Raw genomic sequence first — 18619 nt, 5'->3', positions numbered from 1 at the left:
GAAAAGGTACATTAAAGGGAGAGTTCAGGTTCTTTATTCTTTTTAATTCAAGTTGTTGGAATGACACTTGTCCTCAGGCAGAGTGTGGTTGACGGAGGTAAAGAAGCTTCTCCCTGAAACAGTTCTAGCATGACTCAACTCGTTTTGTTTTGTTTGCTTTTCCATAAGTGACAGTAAAATTCTACTTATAATTCTGAAAATCTCCTTAAATTTCAGACATTTTCTTTGCTAAATGTTAGACATTAACGTTTTTTGAACTGATCTACAGTTCTTGTGTCAGACGTCGCACTCATGACTCTTTAGTGATGACACTCTCCGACCAATCAGTGGAATTCTGAACTATAAGTGGAACTTTAAGTAGATTTCAGAACTATAAGTACATGTTGGAGTAGATTTTGGAACTATAAATGAATTTTGGAACTATAAGTTTTAAGATTTTAGAACTATAAGTTCATGTTGGAGTAGATTTTGGAACTATAAATGAATTTTGGAACTATAAGTTTTAAGATTTTAGAACTATAAGTACATGTTGGAGTAGATTTTGGAACTATAAATGAATTTTGGAACTACAAGTTTTAGATTTTAGAACTATAAGTACATTTTGGAGTAGATTTTGGAACTATAAATGAATTTTACAATTTTCGAGGTCTTCTTAACTGATCTTACAATTCAGCATTGTTGGCGTTGATTCTTGTGTCAGATGTCGCGCTCATGATTCTTCCAGTGACGACACTCTCCGACCAATCAGTGGCCGACAGTCGACAGAGCAGGTACAAAAAAAACACCAGGTACTATCACTGAAGGGAAAGCTGTGCTCGGTCCACACGTAAATCTACAATATTCCAGGTCTTTATTGACAGCCTCTACCATTTGTAAACTGCGCACTCCCCACACCAAAGTCCATGGAGAAAATCAGCCATATTACATCAGGGCACACAGGTCAACATGTGCTCTTCTGAGACTTTGGTGTTTTAAAATCCTTCATTTAGATTTACCAAAAGATGCAGTGGTAGGATGTCGCACTTCTGTGTCCATGAGCTAAACATGTTGCTTTTCCCGATGGAGTTTGGTGCAGGAGAACGACTGGTTTACAAACTTCAGAAAACGGAAAGATCTGCGACACATCATGTCACGTCTCACCATTTAAAGTTAAAAGTACTAACATGTAGATGACTCAAAATGGTTTAAGACAACAACTGAGACCATTTTATTCAACGATGACAGAAATAAATTCAATATTTCAAGTTTTGATGTTTTCAGACCTTCAGTACAGAGAGTAAATCCCCATAGAATATTCTCAGTTTACAGATTAAAACCACTTCATATTATTTTAGTTCCTATTAATCCCATTATTTAGCAACAGGGATGTTACAATAGTCAGACTTTTGCAATTGGAATCAGAAGTTTGTGAAAGTCAGTGTTTTCAGCTCACAGGGACACGGGGCTGCTGGTCTGCTGCTGCTTTGTTTGCTCAGTTTGTCATTTAGGAAAATCAAAACTAAGTGATTCAAACACCAAAGTCACAAAATAACACTTTGGTACACACCTATGGAGGCAGCAGTGGCTCGACAACTCCCGCGTGCTGTGATGTAAAATCGCTGATTTTCTCTATGGGGTTTGGTGCAGATGTGAGCAAAATAACACAGATTTCAGTGTCTGACATCTGTGTCACTACTTCATACAACCACTGCTCATCTGTTTCGACCATTTCTTCTCCTTCTCCTTCTTCTTCTTCTTCTTCTTAAAACACAGCTGCCACAGCTTCTAAATCTCAGTGCATTTCATGTGAACACACACATTCATGTAACCTTCTCACAGATATAATCTGCTTTCATTCAGTTTAAATGACCTTTAATCCTTCATCAAGTCTTCAAACGTCTGCAGTCCACCTGGGATGATTCCATTTTAAAGAAAATGATGTGGTGGTTTCTCAAAGGGACAAAGTCCTGTCCTGTCCTAGCCTGCCCCCTGCTGGAGGTTCCTCTCGTAGTTCTCCAGGCAGGTGTGGATGCGCTCGGTGAAGTAGTTGGGGTCAGAAATGGCCCGGAGGAGGTCATTCTGGACCAGAGTGAGGTCGTGCAGCTCAGACATGCAGCCCGGACGAGTGTGGTCACCACACGGCTCCGTGAAAACCTGAAAGACAAACGCATGTAAGAAGCCAAGAAGTGTTAGAAAAACACAGAATTCATGCTGAGATCTGATCACAACGTAACAGAAGAAGATTCAGGATATATTTAAAAATGGGACCGAACCTTGGGCTGAACGATGGTGTCCTCGTCGTCCTGCCGTAGGTTGTCGTCTATGAAGATGTGCTGGACGTCCTGGTCAAACGGGTCCACCCACAGAGGCTTCCCTCCACGGGTGGAGTGGCCATGACTCATCCACCTGGAGGAGAGAGAAAAGAAGAGAGTAAGTTTAGGTGTTTTTTTAAGTCTGCCAGCAGGGACGAGGACTTTCACTTTGTCTGTTCAAGCATGAGGACAAAGCTCCCGTTGAAATTCAAAACATACAGCCTAGAAGTAATAACCCTGTGACGGTGGATCAGAGGGATGAAAATAAAACAGTGATTGTTCTACACATAAGCAAATGAGCAGCTACTTCACTTACTAACCAGGGTTCCCTCACGTTTGTTGACATCCAATTCAAGGACTTTTCAAAGACTTTCCAGGACATATTCCCTTCAAATTTAGGACCAAATGTGCAGACACAGCTTAAGATGGGAGGGCAAACTTGTACTTGTTCTTCGTCCATAATGGCGTCCACTTTTATTGCTCTGCATCTGGACAAGTGATTGTCCTTTTTGGAATCTTGGTCAAAGTCAGTGTTTTGTAAATGTGTCTTTGGTGAGACAGAGATGTTGGACTTTCTGATTTCATCATTTTCACTCTCTCTTATCTTCACTTTACTCGCTTGTTGTTCTGCCCGGAGTCTCACGTCAACAGTCTGAGAGAGAGACAGTGGACATGTGTCCACAACACTGCTCGTCTACGTACATCAATCATCACAGGGCACGAGACAGTAGGTAAGGGAGACGTTTACCTAAATATCAACTTTCACTTCTTTCTTACACAAAATTCAAGCACTTTCAATGACCCATGTCTATTCAGGGTGATATTCACAAACTTTCAAGGCTTTCAAGGACCCTGACACACTGACCAGAACAATCGTTTGCTGCAGTGAGAAGAGCTCATTCCATTCTTTACTCGTACAATGTTCCTGTGTGTGTGTGTGTGAGTCAGGCTGCACTCACGTCAGGAAACTAATACAAATGCCTGTTCAACTGAGCGTTCATGTGACCTGAGCCTCGTGCACCACTGTATGAGAACACTGTCAGTACTAAAATGCTCCTTCAGCAGCAGTTATACCTGTGTAACAACACAATACAGACATTCTCACTGTGGAACTGCAGCAAACGTTGTGTAATCTGGTCCAATGACAAGAAAGAATCTTAATCTCTCCCCACTGGCAGCCATGATTTCAGTCAAAGTGAGAACAAGCACTCCCTCGGTCAGTCTTTAGTTGTTAGGAGAACATGTTATGGTTCATTTCTTGCCAGTACAAAGCAAAATAAGAATCTTCACTCTTCACCACTGGGGGGAGCACAAGTACAGTGACGCGATGACTCACACAATCAAACATCTGAAACCCCCACAAACCAAATCCTGACATGGATTCATTAACCTGAGCAGTGTTCATACAAACCAGTCAAAGTGGTCCTGAAAGCCTCCCAGGCCCTGGACCGCGCTGAGGTACTGATACAGGCCTCGGTCTCCGTCTCGCGTCGTGGACACACGGTTCTGACCTTGACTCAGCACGATTCCCTTCCTGCTGCAGCGGATTTTTCCTGGAGTCTTGTTCACACTTAACTGAGTCCAGAGAGGAAGGAAAAGAGTCAGAGAGACAGAATGAGACGCACAAGTAGGACGACACTCGTCTTCACCCCGTTACCTTCAGATCAGGCAGATCAGGGAACAGCGGGTGAGCTCCTTCATTCAGCGCTCTGTTCACAGCTCTCAGCACGCGAGGTAGGTCGGTTCCGAACGTCCGGAACAGGACGGCAAAGTCCCGTCCCTCCTGCGCCAGGTCTTTGAGCAGCTGGAAGAAGGAGGGGACGATCCAGTGGTACAGTCGTCCGTCCTCTCCTTTCGTGCACAGCTCACCGTCTTCCTACAGACGACAGAGTAGTAGTGCAGTTTTATTTTTGACACCAAATTGTATGAGGCGCTGAGCCAACAAGGACACGAGGGACGAACAGATTTTAGCCAGTTAACAAAAGGGTCAATGAATGAAATCCACGTCTAAATCTGTCTTCAAACTCTAAAGACTGTGTTTATGGCAACTCCATAAAACAAACAACAGCCTTTTTTGACTGGAAACTTAGGTTTCTGTTGATTTGTGATCCGTACACTCACCTGTGTAGATCACACTACACAGGAGTTGTTGATCCACTGTTGCTGCCATTTGTAAGTTTAACTGTGTTATTCTGCGACGTAAGTGACACAAACTTAGCAAAAAGGAGGTCAAACCAGCAGCTACACACGTGGACAAAATTGTAGGTACCCTTCGGTTAATGAAAGAAAAACTCTCAATGGTCACAGAAATAACTTGAATCTGACAAAAGTAATAATAAATAAAAATTCTATGAAATGTAACCAATGAAAGTCAGACATTGCTTTTCAACCATGCTTCAACAGAATTATTTAAAAAAATAAACTCATGAAACAGGCCTGGACAAAAATGATGGTACCCCTAGAAAAGACTGAAAATAATGTGACTAAAGGGACATGTTAATTCAAGGTGTGTCCACTAATTAGCATCACAGGTATCTACAATCTCGTAATCAGTCAGTGGGCCTATATATAGGGCTACAGGTAGTCACTGTGCTGTTTGGTGACATGGTGTGTACCACACTCAACATGGACCAGAGAAAGTGAAGGAAAGAGTTGTCTCAGGAGATTAGAAAGAAAATTATAGACAAGCATGTTAAAGGTAAAGACTCTAAGACCACCTCCAAGCAGCTTGATGTTCCTGTGACTACAGTTGCACATATTATTCAGAAATGTAAGATCCATGGGACTGTAGCCAACCTCCCTGGACGTGGCCGCAGGAGGAAAATTGATGACAAATCAAAGATCACGGATAATACAAATGGTAACAAAAGAACCCAGAAAAACTTCTAAAGAGATTAAAGGTGAACTTCAAGCTCAAGGGACATCAGTGTCAGATCGTACCATCCGTCGTTGCTTGAGCCAAAGTGGACTTAATGGGAGACGACCAAGGAGGACACCATTGTTGACAACAAATCATAAAAAAGCCAGACTGGAATTTGCCAAACTACATGTAGACAAGCCACAAAGCTTCTAGGAGAATGTCTTATGGACAGATGAGACAAAATTGAACTTTTTGGCAAGGCACATCAGCTCTATGTTTACAGACGGAAAAATTAAGCATATAAAGAAAAGAACACTGTCCCTACTGTGAAACATGGAGGAGGCTCTGTTATGTTCTGGGGCTGCTTTGCTGCATCTGGCACAGGGTGTCTCGAATCTGTGCAGGGTACAATGAAATCTCAAGACTATCAAGGGATTCTAGAGAGAAATTTGCTGGCCAGTGTCAGAAAGCTTGGTCTCAGTCGCAGGTCATGGGTCTTGCAACAGGACAATGACCCAAAACACTCAGCTAAAAACACCCAAGAATGGCTAAGAGGAAAACACTGGACTATTCTAAAGTGGCCTTCTATGAGCCCTGACCTTTTTTAAATAATTCTGTCGAAGCATGGTTGAAAAGCAATGTCTGACTTTCATTGGTTAAATTTCATAGAATTTTAATTTATTATTACTTTTGTCAGATTCAAGTTATTTCTGTGACCATTGTGAGTTTTTCTTTCATTAACCGAAGGGTACCAACAATTTTGTCCATGTGTGTACTGTGTCCCTGATTTTTACTATGGAATTTTGGTGTGGCAGAGTCAGTCGGTTTCTGGACTTCATGCTAAGCTAGTCCACCTGTTTCTGGACTTCATGCTAAGCTAGTCCACCTGTTTCTGGACTTCATGCTAAGCTAGTCCACCGGTTTCTGGCCTTCATGCAGTCTAGTCCACCGGTTTCTGGTCTTCATGCTAAGCTAGTCCACCTGTTTCTGGTCTTCATGCTAAGCTAGTCCACCTTATTTATGGACTTCATGCTAAGCTAGTCCATCTGTTTCTGGTCTTCATGCTAAGCTAGTCCACCTGTTTCTGGTCGTCATGCTAAGCTACTCCACCTGTTTCTGGACTTCATGCTAAGCTAGTCCACCTGTTTCTGGACTTCATGCTAAGCTAGTCCACCTGTTTCTGGACTTCATGCTAAGCTAGTCCACCGGTTTCTGGCCTTCATGCAGTCTAGTCCACCGGTTTCTGGTCTTCATGCTAAGCTAGTCCACCTGTTTCTGGTCTTCATGCTAAGCTAGTCCACCTTATTTATGGACTTCATGCTAAGCTAGTCCATCTGTTTCTGGTCTTCATGCTAAGCTAGTCCACCTGTTTCTGGTCGTCATGCTAAGCTAGTCCACCTGTTTCTGGACTTCATGCTAAGCTAGTCCACCTGTTTCTGGTCTTCATGCTAAGCTAGTCCACCTGTTTCTGGACTTCATGCTAAGCTAGTCCACCTTATTTATGGACTTCATGCTAAGCTAGTCCATCTGTTTCTGGACTTCATGCTAAGCTAGTCCACCGGTTTCTGGCCTTCATGCAGTCTAGTCCACCTGTTTCTGGTCTTCATGCTAAGCTAGTCCACCAGTAGCCCTGTTTCTTACATGTCAGGACGATTGAGCTCAGTGCCGAGGTAACATAGACATATTAGTTCATGAGTGCTCATGTCATTTAAGTGTATATTATTATTTTTACAACGTTCTCATTAAAGGCCCCGTCTTTAGGAACCACTCTTTTAGAAGATTGAGTTCCACTTTTATGATCATTGTCCTGTGTTGTTTGCATCACGTACACGGACATGGTAAAGATCTTAATCATGAATCTAAAAAGCTGAGGAGCTGATTGTGGACTACAGGAGGAAGCAGCAGAGTGACATCCGCCCACTCTGCATCAGGTCTGAGGTGGAACAGGTGAACAATTTCAAACACCTCGGTGTGACCATCACACAGGTCGCTGCACGGTGAACAGAACTGTTAAGAAGCCAGCGTCTGTTCCACCTCAGACACCTCAGACTTCAGGCTCCCCCTCAAGGTGCTCAGGAAACGTTTAAACCTGCACCATTGAGAGCATCTTGAGTGGGAGCATCACCACATGCATGGACCTGCAGGACATCAAACGATGCAGGTCGAGAGCTGAGAACATCCTCAGGCAGCCCCACCACCCCGGACACTCACTCCTCTCCCTGCTGCCATCAGGCCGTAGAGAACCAACAGTGAGAGGATGAGGAAAAGCTTCTTCCCCCAGGACATCCGTCTGCTCAACAGTGAGCACTAAACTGGACTATCCCACTCACCTGCACTGGATGTTCAGTTTTTATGTTAATACTGTACATTTTTAAATACTTTACACTTTTTTAATTTTTATACACTGGACTCGCATTTTAATTGTGTGTAATTATTGTGCAAAGGTTTTTACTTTCTTTTCAAATAAAACTTCTTAATCTCTTAAAAAGCCATGATGAATCTTTGAGTGCAGACGTTTTTGGCGTCGTATCCACCTTAGTGCCTTCAGGCCAGCGCAGTAGATCCAGATGTTCCTTCAGGACGCCATGGAAACGTTTCCCCGGAGCGGAGGCGAAACCAGGAGTGTGTCCGAACTGATTGTAGTAACTGACGGCGTCTTTGCACGGCGGCAGCAGCGAGGGCGAGTCGCTGAGCCACTCCCACTTTCCTGCACGGACATGAAGGAAATAAAGAGTTTGTTTAAACGACGTGAAGAAGCAGAAAAACAAACCGACGGGGAGGTAGATTATTATTTTTGGGCCCAAACATTTAACCAATTGTCTTTTTTTCCACCATAACTACTTTAATGATGAGCCAGGTTCCAGCTACTATCCACTATGATGGAAAAGAAAAAAAAACCTATGTCGTAGAAGAATAGTCCCAAATAGTTTCACCACTTTATCTCGTGGTTGGACAGAAAGACTTTCTGGTGAAAGTGAAGTTGGTGATTCCCTCACTCTCTCACCACGGTCCACAGGTCTGTAGTTTGAAAACAAAAGGCGATTGTGTTTTTTTGCTGTCCATTTTGTGGCCTATAAGTTGTGGAACACTCTCCCTTTTGTTTGAGCATCAGCAGCCTCTCGTCTGTAACTGTGACTTTTGTTTCTGCTGTAGCTCAGTAAATGTCTCCATAGTGGGACTAATAAAAGCCCTTTATCGTACCTTTTTAATCATATCACCTATGTTTGATTCATACTTTTAATATTTAAGCTGTTGTTATTGCCTTGTTTTTAATACTTAAATGTTTTCTCCTTATAAGTTTTATTAGGGTCCTATTAGGGGCTTAAAAAAATGAAAATCAGCTTTCATCGGGTGACTTTTTGTCGTGTTTCACATGTGAATGAAAGTTGGTACACACATTAATCACCTCAGGACGGTTCAAAATGTCAATAACGACATTGCCATAAGTTGTTGGGCCATGTTTTGGCGATTTCACACCAATGGTATTTGAACAAACTTGTCCTAGAGCTTTGGTCCCATCATCTTCAGACTTGGTGAGGTCACTGTGGTCAAGTTGAGGATCTAATTTTTGTGGATTTTATATCTGTGAAAGGTGGATATTGATCTGAACTTGTTAATTCCTAAAGGAAGACAGACAGAACCAAAACTCATATTTTTAATTTTTAATTCAGAAAAACAGCCACAATTATTTATTATGTACATTTCTCTCCTTAATCCCAAAAAACAGACATTTCTTTGATTTTGTTAGGGAAATTAATTCAAGAAAAACTCATACATCAAACATATACATGTTTTGTTGTTGTACAGCATTCCACAAACAGGAACAGGTTTTGGTCTCCATGGGGACGAGTGCCGCCGGAAACACATCATCCTAAGTAAACCTAAATTCTGTCCAGTTCCTCGGAAATTAGGTCCTTTCGGCCACATTAGGACCAGGTTTTGGTCTCCACGAGGACTACTGGTCCTGACAATGTCAGTGTTTATGCTTGTACACATATCCTTGTTCATGATTCTAAGTGAGTCTACTCACAGCAATAATCCATTTCCTAACCCCTTAGCCCTTTCCTTAACCATAACCAGTAGTCTAAACTTGATAGAGAGGCCCTAGATGTGTAAACGCTAATGAAGCTATTGAAATTCATCTTTGGATCCACTTTGGGTTTAGCACTTTGTAGACGGTCCCTAGACGCTCGACTGAAAGCAGAAAACCCACGAGGATTTCTTTTATTTATCAACATTTGAAGACCGTGTTGTAGCTTGTTGTCTTGTTGTCTATCTTATTGTCTTACGATAATATTGCGAATCTGCCAATTTCTGTCTAACTTTACCGAAGTCTCACATTTAACGTTCCATCTGCCACATTAGGACCAGGTCTGGGCTCTATGAGGACTAGTGTTCCTGACAAGGTCAGTGTTGTTTATCCTGGAGAAGAGTTAATAAAAGCACAAAGACAAAGACACTGACCGTGTTTGTTCATCTTTCCCCAGGTGACGGTTGTCAGGAAATTGTCCAGAGTCGCGACAGTTCCCTGACCCGTGACAGCGTCCGACACCAGCACGGTGCTGTTCAGGTCCACATGCAGGACCAGTTTCTTCTTATTCCTCGGGTCCTGCTGTGGGGACAAGAAACCCCGAGGGACCGGAGACACCGCGGGGACATTTGTGCCGTTTGTCCCGTCGTGTTCGTCTTTACGGTCACAGTTTCCGCCACAGTCCGCCATGACAAGAGAGGGACAACACGAGACTCAGACCGGATTATGTCAACGTTCCAGTGACACACGCGACATAACCGGCTTCACTGTGTGACGTATGTCATGTCCCGTGTTTTTACCGGCGCGTCCTCTTCTTCCTTCTCCATGCCAACTAGCCGGTTCCTTCCTAGTCTTCGTCTTCTTCTTCGGCGGCGGCGGTTTAATTTACGGCACCAGCTGAAACAGCGCCACCATCAAGCAGGTACTGTAAAACATAAACATTGAAGTTCACGTTTAAAACAAAGACAATCAAACCGAACAATGCCGAACTGTAGATCAGTTAAAAACAGTTACAAATCCCCAAACATGCATTAATCAACAATATTCAGCAAAGGAAATGTCTAAAATCTCAATATTTAACAGGAGTGAATTTAGCGACAACACTGCAGTGTTCAAGCGTTCTACGCATTGGCGTTTCTTGCTATTATGCGGACTATGTAAATGCACCCTGGTAGCTTGGGTGGGATTAATATTACCTGAATGACCAACCTATTGTTATCCTCCAGATTATTAGGATTCCAGCACATGGTAAAATTAGGTGTTTGAAGTTTAGTGAGGAAAACCGATTTTAAATGTTTTGTATCATTTAGTTTGTGTTGCATTTTAGTTCTGCAGTAGAGCAGACCACAAGCCCAACGTGATCAAACACCACAGTAGGCCCAACCTGAAACTGAAGAAACCCGAAAACCTGAAACTGAAGAAACTTGAAAACCTGAAACTGAAGAAAACCGAAAACCTGAAACTGAAGAAACCCGAAAACCTGAAACTGAAGAAACTTGAAAACCTGAAACTGAAGAAAACCGAAAACTGAAGAAACCCGAAAACCTGAAACTGAAGAAACTTGAAAACCTGAAACTGAAGAAAACCGAAAACCTGAAACTGAAGAAAACCGAAAACCTGAAACTGAAGAAACTTGAAAACCTGAAACTGAAGAAACCCAAAAACCTGAAACTGAAGAAACCGAAAACCTGAAACTGAAGAAAACCGAAAACCTGAAACCGAAGAAACTTGAAAACCTGAAACTGAAGAAACCCAAGAAACTGAAGTAACCCAAAAACCTGAAACTGAAGAAACCCGAAAACCTGAAACTGAAGAAACCCGAAAACCTGAAACTGAAGAAACTTGACTGCTCGGAGTTTGTGAGGTTAATATAATTATATTATCCCAATCAGACCCTCTACTGAATAATCAGAAGTCAGTATCATCCAAATAAAAACTATCACCTTCCTCACGATTATGTTCCTGTTGAGTGAGAAACGTAAAAGTACCAAAGACTCATCGGGATCAAAAAAAGAATAAAACAAGGCAATACCATGGTTTTGATTTAACGGAAGCACAGGACAGTTTTTATCTATATACACTGTGAGAACAGGAACAAAAACCTAAACTTTTTACTTTATTCTTTTTTGTGTGCGTGCCCTGGACAGGGGTTCAAGTCGGGGGGGCCCTGGTTTGTCCTGGACACAAGTAAGGGGGGCTTCAAGAAAAAAAGGTTGGGGACCACTGATGTAGAGGATAGTGCATACCGATACAATAAACACGTAAGAGTATAAGAGTTTTGGGGAGTTGGTCTGGAAGCATCGCCTCAAGGTCAAAACCATGTTGGGTCTCAATTCTGGAACAGATTAAAAAAACAAACAAACACAACAGCAGCAGCAAACATCAGTCACCTATGTCAGAAGGAGGAGTCTGATATACTTACCACTGCAGGTTCTTCTTATGGACTGGGAGGCCACCGACTGGAGAGGTGGAGATGGGTTCAGGGAAGAGGGGAAAGAGGACAGGGACGAAAGTAGACGTCTACAACATTGACACAAACAAAAACACAACAACAAACAAAGCATTGCTTGAAAACACATTTTCAAATGTTACAAAATGAAAATGAACGTATGTTAGCATTGAAAAGCTTTGCTTGGAACCCAAACAGGTCACAGGACAACAATCCTCAAAGCCCCTCATGGGCCAGAAAGTCCTCACAGGACAACAATCGTCAAAAGAACAAGACATGATACCGACATACAGAGTGAATCCTGGAAAAATCAGACTTTAAAAAACAAAAAACACCACATTTCAAAACCAACAGTTAACAGCAGAGGGCGCCCTCAGCCCAGTTAAGAGCCACTGTTGACTGTTGTTGACCTGCAAACAGAATTTAAGATTTTATTTTTGCATAATCTCTGATTAATTAGACAAAAACCTTCTGGTTTAAAAATGGTTAATCCAGGTAGTTTACACAAAAGCTTTAAAGCTCAGCAGTAGATTATTTGTTAGTAAAACCAAAATGTTCAACTCTCTCACTGTTTAATTTCATTTTAACCGCAGACTGTTAAAAATCAATGGTTTCAAAGGAAAATACTGAATATTTAACACATCCCGTTGTTTTTAACTGTTTAATTTATAATTCACGAATATGAAATGAATATCAGTTGAATATTATAACTTTATGAGAAAACAAAAACTCTGGCTACTCGGTTCGAGCTCGAACCCGTTCTGAACCACTCGCGGTACTAGTTATTTTTATTATTATATCTGTGGCTTTGCGGTCATTTTGAGGGCGTTAATGTGCATAAAAACTCAGGTTTGGTGAAAATGTGATATTGGCACAGGTCCCCGAGACAGTCTAGCTGCAGACCAGGTCCTGGACCTGTGTCACTCAAGGTCCAGGAAGTAAATCTGTGCCATCTGTGTTTGAATTCGAATTTCAACATGGGTAAAAAAAAAATTTTTTAATCAAAATCAGACTTTGAATTTTAAAAGCCATCAAATTTCAAGCAATGTTGAAATAAATTCAGTGTAATTCTCAAAAAAAATCAATCAAAAAAGTTTAATTTTTTGACAGAATTCTTTCTAGACAATTCTTTCTAGGATTTGAGACATCGGACTTTTGGACTAAATGTCTGAATTTTAAAATCCATCAAATTTCAAGCAATTCAAAGTCTGATTAAAAATCAGATGGCACAGATTTACTTCCATAGCCCCTTAAGGTGAAAACAGAGGCAAAATTGAGCTTCACCGAAATTCCTCAAATGTGGTGGGAAGATGTTATGGATCGAGATACAACACAATCAAATCATGACCATGGCCTCATCTCAACAGGAAGCTGGCCATTTTTAATTTGCACCCTGCGTAATTAGCGAACTTGTCTGAGCACGTTTGTCATATCGACATTAAAAAACACGACAATTTGTACGAGTTTTATTATAGTTTTGTGTTGCTACGTCTGTTGTAGTCTTACTTCCAAAATGTAGAATACAAACACTCAATATCCGTTTATTTATGGACGTATTCAGGATTGTTGCCTTTGTGGATAATCTGAAGGGTTCGGAATCTCTCCATCCTAGAGAAACTCGGGGGCCCCAACAAGGCTAGAAACGGCCCTGGTTCTACGTCCAGCAGCAACGCTGAGAAACAGAAATAAATTGACAGATATTGGCAATACTCAAAATTGTTTTTATTTATATTAACCATTCATATGTATCCACAGCAGCATTCTTAATGACCTCCACTTTATATGCCATCCGTTACAAAGGAGAAGAGGGACGGAGACGAGATGGGGACGTGTCGCGCCAAAAACAGAAATAAAGAGATTTAGTGACGAGTTACAGTCTTAAAAAAAATTAACATGCAGTCATGCGCATTTCAGTTCATACTGAAGCCTTTAACAAAATGCATCCACAGGATCGAAAATAATCAAAGTACCAAAAAAAAACAAAAAAGCAACAGAAGCCAAATCAAGTTTACAAAAAAGTAATACATAGTGTGCCCCTAAAAATAAAAAAATAACGTAGCAAGTCGCCTCCCATTTCACACACAGTATCTTTACAGTTGCAAATAATTCTACTTCCAAAATATCGATACCTTGCCACAAACCCGAGAAAAACAAAACAAAAAAAATGTACGTACACACGTTACAACAACCTTCACACGAGCTCGTCAAACCAAACTGACCCCGGAAATCTACCACGTTAAAGGTGTGGTACAAAGATTGAAGGGACGTTATAGCTCAAAACCATTAGACCATAAGGTGCATTGGTGCGTGGAGACCTGCAGGGGGCTCCACTCAACTCTTATCAGATAGGGTTGAGTCCTTGAACAGCAGCGAACGGGAGCTCTGAGATTAGAGATGTGTGTTAGCTTCTGTCTGTGTGTGTGTGTGTGTGTGGGACTATATGCACTCAATGGATATATCTACATATACAGCTGGTTAAGTCCTTATCAATGGGTTTACTATATTAAAGTTGCAGTTCAGTGTCATTGTTTTTAATGGCAGCTGTATGAGGTTCTTGAGGTTCTTGAGACCCTTGTTGAGAAACAGACACTCTACAATATCTTCTTTTTGCCATTGGACCAACATTTTTCAAGTGGAAACTTGGAATTTGTGAACCATGTTCTCTGCTACACCAAACTCCATAGAGAAAATCAGCAATTTTACATCATGGCCCACAGGAGTGGTCGACCCACTGCTGCTGCATTTAATAAACATGAGCTAAAAACACTGATTTTCTCTACAGAGTTTGGTGTGGGAGAACGAGCGGTTCACAAACGTCCGTTTCCAGGCAAAAACTAGCAACACGTGGATAAAATCCTTGCGTTCTTCATGGCAGCGTGCATCCCCGAACCTCATACCAACTCACTTAAAAAACAAAACCCTTAGATATCCCTTAGATGTGATTATATGGTTGATGTGTGTCTAAGTTGAGTACAGGTCTACATGTGCATCTGTAAGTCAGTCATGACTGCTGTCCAGTCCTCCAGAAGATCACGTCCACATCGTCTGTCACTTTCAGACGCCAGTGGAGAAGAAGGGTGGGTGTGTGTGGTGTTTCGGGACCATCACCCTGTTCCTCTTCATCACTAGTCCACCTCCTCCATGTTGCTGTAGGATGGCGCCGTGCACTCTGCGGAGTGGGCGAAGAGATCGGGCTGCACCTCCGGGGTCAGAGTGGGTGGTCCTTCAGGATCCAGGTCCGTCCCGAACAGTGACTGAGCAGAGGCCTGTAAAATAAACCAGTGTTAACCACAAATCATGCTCATCACCGTGTGACTGTGTGTGGAACATGAAAGACAACATTTATTTTCAAAACAATGGTTTTAATGTTCTACAAAGCAGCATTTGGATGGAGGTATCTTAGATACATTATTGCAGGAAACTACGATTACATAATCATCATAATAACTATATTATAGACATTTTAGATTATTTCCATAAAAATACAAGGTTATTCTTTCAACATACAACATTATGGTTTTATCCTATAATCAAACAAAGTAAAACATCAACATTCAGATTAGAGCTGCAGCAAATTATTGATTTATCAGTCGATTATTTTCTCCAATTAACAAATAAGTTCATTCTGGGCCATTAAATGGTTTCAGCTAAGTTGTGTTGTAGTGTAGCAGAGCTGAAGTCTGAGTGACGGCTCGCTCAGACTTCAGCTGCGCACACACAGGCTGCTGCTCTACTGCTGCCATGTTTGGTAAATATGTGTCGCACATGTAATTCACAAAACAAGGATTTCAAATACAGAATTCATAAAATCAAACATTTTAACTCAGTGACAGGAATTAATGGATCCACAACTTTTCTGTGCTGTGACATAAAATTGCTGAATTTCTCTGTGGAATTTGGTACTTGGTCAAGTTTCTTTGACATAGACGACTGAATTCAGAGAATATTCACATTCCAGAAGCTTTAAAACGACAACAATTAGGTCACAATAGCTGCCGATTAGTTCAGTTATTGATAAATAAGTGATGAACTGCCACAGCCCTAATTTCGATGTTGTAATTCTTTGCTAAGGATGTGAATTCACTGCCGTTTTACAATCAGGTGATTACCAGATTTCACACTCTCACACATTCAAGTTCATTTCCACAGTCGTGTGAAACATGTCGAGCACATGCTACAGTCTCATAATATACAGACTGGACTGGACCTCAGTCCATTGCATAACGTCTGACGTGAGACGACGGCGAGCACTTAAGGCAAATCCAGGTGACTCTGCACCGTCTTACACACAGGGAGTTTTTCCTGAGAACTCAATACTAAACAAAACAAAGAATTATTGGATTTAAGAAAGAGTAAAGACATTAGGACAAGCAGTCAAATAGACGACGAAGGACACAGTGTGTGTGTCCAGCTGCAGAGGTCATTTTGTCTCCTCTGGAGTGAAATTAACATCAAAATTGGGCATGTCTCCAATAACCCGATAATATTATTTAACAACCAATTATTGGCCGATAGTGTGCCGACAATATCCTGCATCCCTGGGTTTACGAGATTCCCACTCAAAAGAATACTAATCATAGTTATAGGTTGCATTAGTGGACGGAAATTCATGTTACTTGGTTGAAACAGAGATGAAGAACAGATTGTGACAGTTTCCTCAACAATAATAATAATAGTAACAAACAATATGCAACATTTGACAAATCAAAAACAGTACATATTGTTGAAATAGGCCACTTAAAAGCATAAGATAAGACATAAAGAAGAAAACAATGCATAATCCACATCAGGAGAAAATCAGAAGCTTCAGTTCAGTCCAGGATTAACTGCAGCCGCTGAGCGTCTCGTACATTTGATACTTTTAAAAGTGTAGTGCAATAAAAAGTGGACTAAAAGGCCTTTGACAGTGGTTTCACGTGTCACTGGTAAGAGACAGAAGACTTTCCTGGAATTCTCAGCTTATAAATCTTTCACATATTACTGTACATCTATAGAGCTTATTCAACCCAAACAAAAATACAGATGTAGCAACATCGTCATGAGCTCTCTAAGCACATCTCACAGTTTTCATGGTCCTTCAGTGAAGAAGGATTCAAGTCTTCATGAGACACAGATCAACTACAGGACGTGTTTTTTAACAAAACCAGGTTTTCTGTGCTATCACAGGTCCTCAGTGACATCTGTGTGAAATGGTGCTAATGCTTTTTAAACTGTTGAGCTGTGTTGCAGATTTAAAGTGATAGTTCAGGTTTTTGACTAAAAATGTGATTTGTTTTTAGGAGTGGAAATAAGTTTGTTCACTGCTTACTCGTCCACACCAAAGTCCATAGAGAAAATCAGCATTTTTAGCTGACGTGACACAGAGGCTGCTGGTCTAGTGAAACCACATTTGGCAAGTTTCTGTCGTTTATGTTAATCAGAACCAAGGATTTCAAAACACAGAATTCATTAAATCACACATTTGAATCCAATGATAGAGGAAGAAGTGGATCAACGTTTGTGCACCGTGACATAAACTTGCTTGAGATGAGGCCATGGACTTGATTTTCTCTATGGGCTTTGGTACTGGGGAGTCGGCGGATAACAAAGGGATACACACTTCAGTTAACCGTGTAGATAACAGTGAAATAATGTGGCACATGTATTTTGAGATGTTGCAGATTGAACTGTGTGGATTTTATGAGGCTAAATAGTTTTTTCTTCCTCACTGGCAGCCATGTTTTCAGTGAGTGTCCAACACTAGTTCCCAGTTGGGAGAACACAAACACACTCAGCTCTGACTACGTTTCTTACACAGCGACACCTGAACTATCGCTTTAACACTCAAAACAAGCCCTAAGTGTGAAGCAGTACCAAAAGCTTTTTTTTAAAACAAGGTTGAGGTATGTTGCAGGACAGGACAGAGAGGCGAAGTCTCAAACCTCTAACCTCACATTCATGTTTCTGACCAGGTTTGCAGCTGCTGCTCAGCTTTTGTAAAGAAGCGGGTAGAGCAGGTTGACCAGCAGAGCAAACACGGCAGCCAGCGTGCCCACGACAAAGTATCGCACGCAGTCGTCGTCGGGATATTCCGACATCCGCTGCCGCCGGCGCCGTGGCACCGAGCCTTCAGCCCTCTCTTCTTTTTCTTCATCTTCGTCTCCGTTGCCTCGGTTCATCCGAGTTTGCCGCCTCCACAGCGACGAGCGGAACAGTCCGCGGGGGCCTTCGACAAGCCCCTCCTCTTCCTCCTCCAGTTCCTGCCATATCAGAGAGGCCTGCGATTGGCGGAAACCGGTGTCAGCTTCTGGGAAAAGGGCGTGGCCTTACACATGCTACGATTATTACTATTAGCATTATTACAAACGATCACTGATCTACAGTATCTCTCAGTTTCCAATCAATCACATGTTTTCTTACACACAAAATCACCACTGTCTGAAGTCATTGACATCATTCCCGTCATATACAATTAAATGAAAGTACATTAAACCTCAGCTGTGCTCTGATAACGGTGTGTCCAAGTCAATGCTTCAGTGTTGACTGATGACTTTAACACAATACTTGACGACGACTAAAAAGCATCATGAGGTCGAACGCAACAACCTATAAGATGAGGTTCTGAGCCGGTGTCTGTGTCTAACCTCATTCAACCCTCATACAACATACCTGAACTATCCCCGTAAGCATTTCACAGTGGGCGTTCCTGTCAAGAACAATTAAAACGAACAGCTGTGATGTAAAGGACAATTTGTTCTCCAGTTCTATGAAAAGTGTTGTTTTCATTCATGAAAATCCCGATTTTAAAATTAAACACATTAAACAGAAGTATAGTGTGGACATGTGTAAACGGTGTAAACACACACAACTGCTGCTACTTCTCTCTCTCACACACACACACACAAACTCTAGTCAACCCTCGAAACATCCAGAAACTCTGGGAGCAGATGGGACTTATTGACACATTTATTTGACTTTTTTCCATTATTTTAGGTGGCTTTGCAGCATAG

General features: G+C 41.6%; 2 protein-coding genes across 9 annotated transcripts in view; both read right to left on the bottom strand.

Moving 5' to 3' along the window:
• Window positions 1-62: 62 nt before the first annotated feature.
• On the bottom strand, window positions 63-10073 carry si:dkey-32e6.3 (uncharacterized). The gene is made up of 6 exons (XM_058641809.1): window positions 9616-10073; window positions 7686-7858; window positions 3949-4167; window positions 3703-3866; window positions 2253-2385; window positions 63-2133 (listed from the first exon to the last, which is right to left on the bottom strand). The coding sequence occupies exons 1-6, from the start codon at window positions 9869-9871 to the stop codon at window positions 1957-1959; spliced, it is 1122 nt and encodes a 373-aa protein (XP_058497792.1). The 5' UTR covers window positions 9872-10073; the 3' UTR covers window positions 63-1956.
• Window positions 10074-13330: 3257 nt separating this feature from the next.
• Window positions 13331-18619, bottom strand: part of usp19 (ubiquitin specific peptidase 19) — a 28028-nt gene continuing 22739 nt past the window's right edge. For 5 of the 8 annotated variants that reach the window (XM_058642177.1, XM_058642179.1, XM_058642180.1 and 2 more), the window contains one exon: window positions 14972-17887. In XM_058642177.1, coding sequence (XP_058498160.1) covers window positions 17597-17887 — 291 coding nt within the window. In that variant the 3' untranslated portion in view covers window positions 14972-17596. Of the gene's footprint in view, window positions 14897-14971; window positions 17935-18619 lie in introns of those variants that run through there. The other 3 variants (XM_058642182.1, XM_058642183.1, XM_058642185.1) reach the window with 2 other exon arrangements.

This window comes from Solea solea, chromosome 11 (genome assembly GCF_958295425.1).
Source record: "Solea solea chromosome 11, fSolSol10.1, whole genome shotgun sequence".
Lineage (NCBI taxonomy): Eukaryota > Metazoa > Chordata > Actinopteri > Pleuronectiformes > Soleidae > Solea > Solea solea.
The sequence above is the reverse complement of the archived record's forward strand: the minus strand, read 5'-3'. Positions and strand labels throughout refer to the sequence as shown.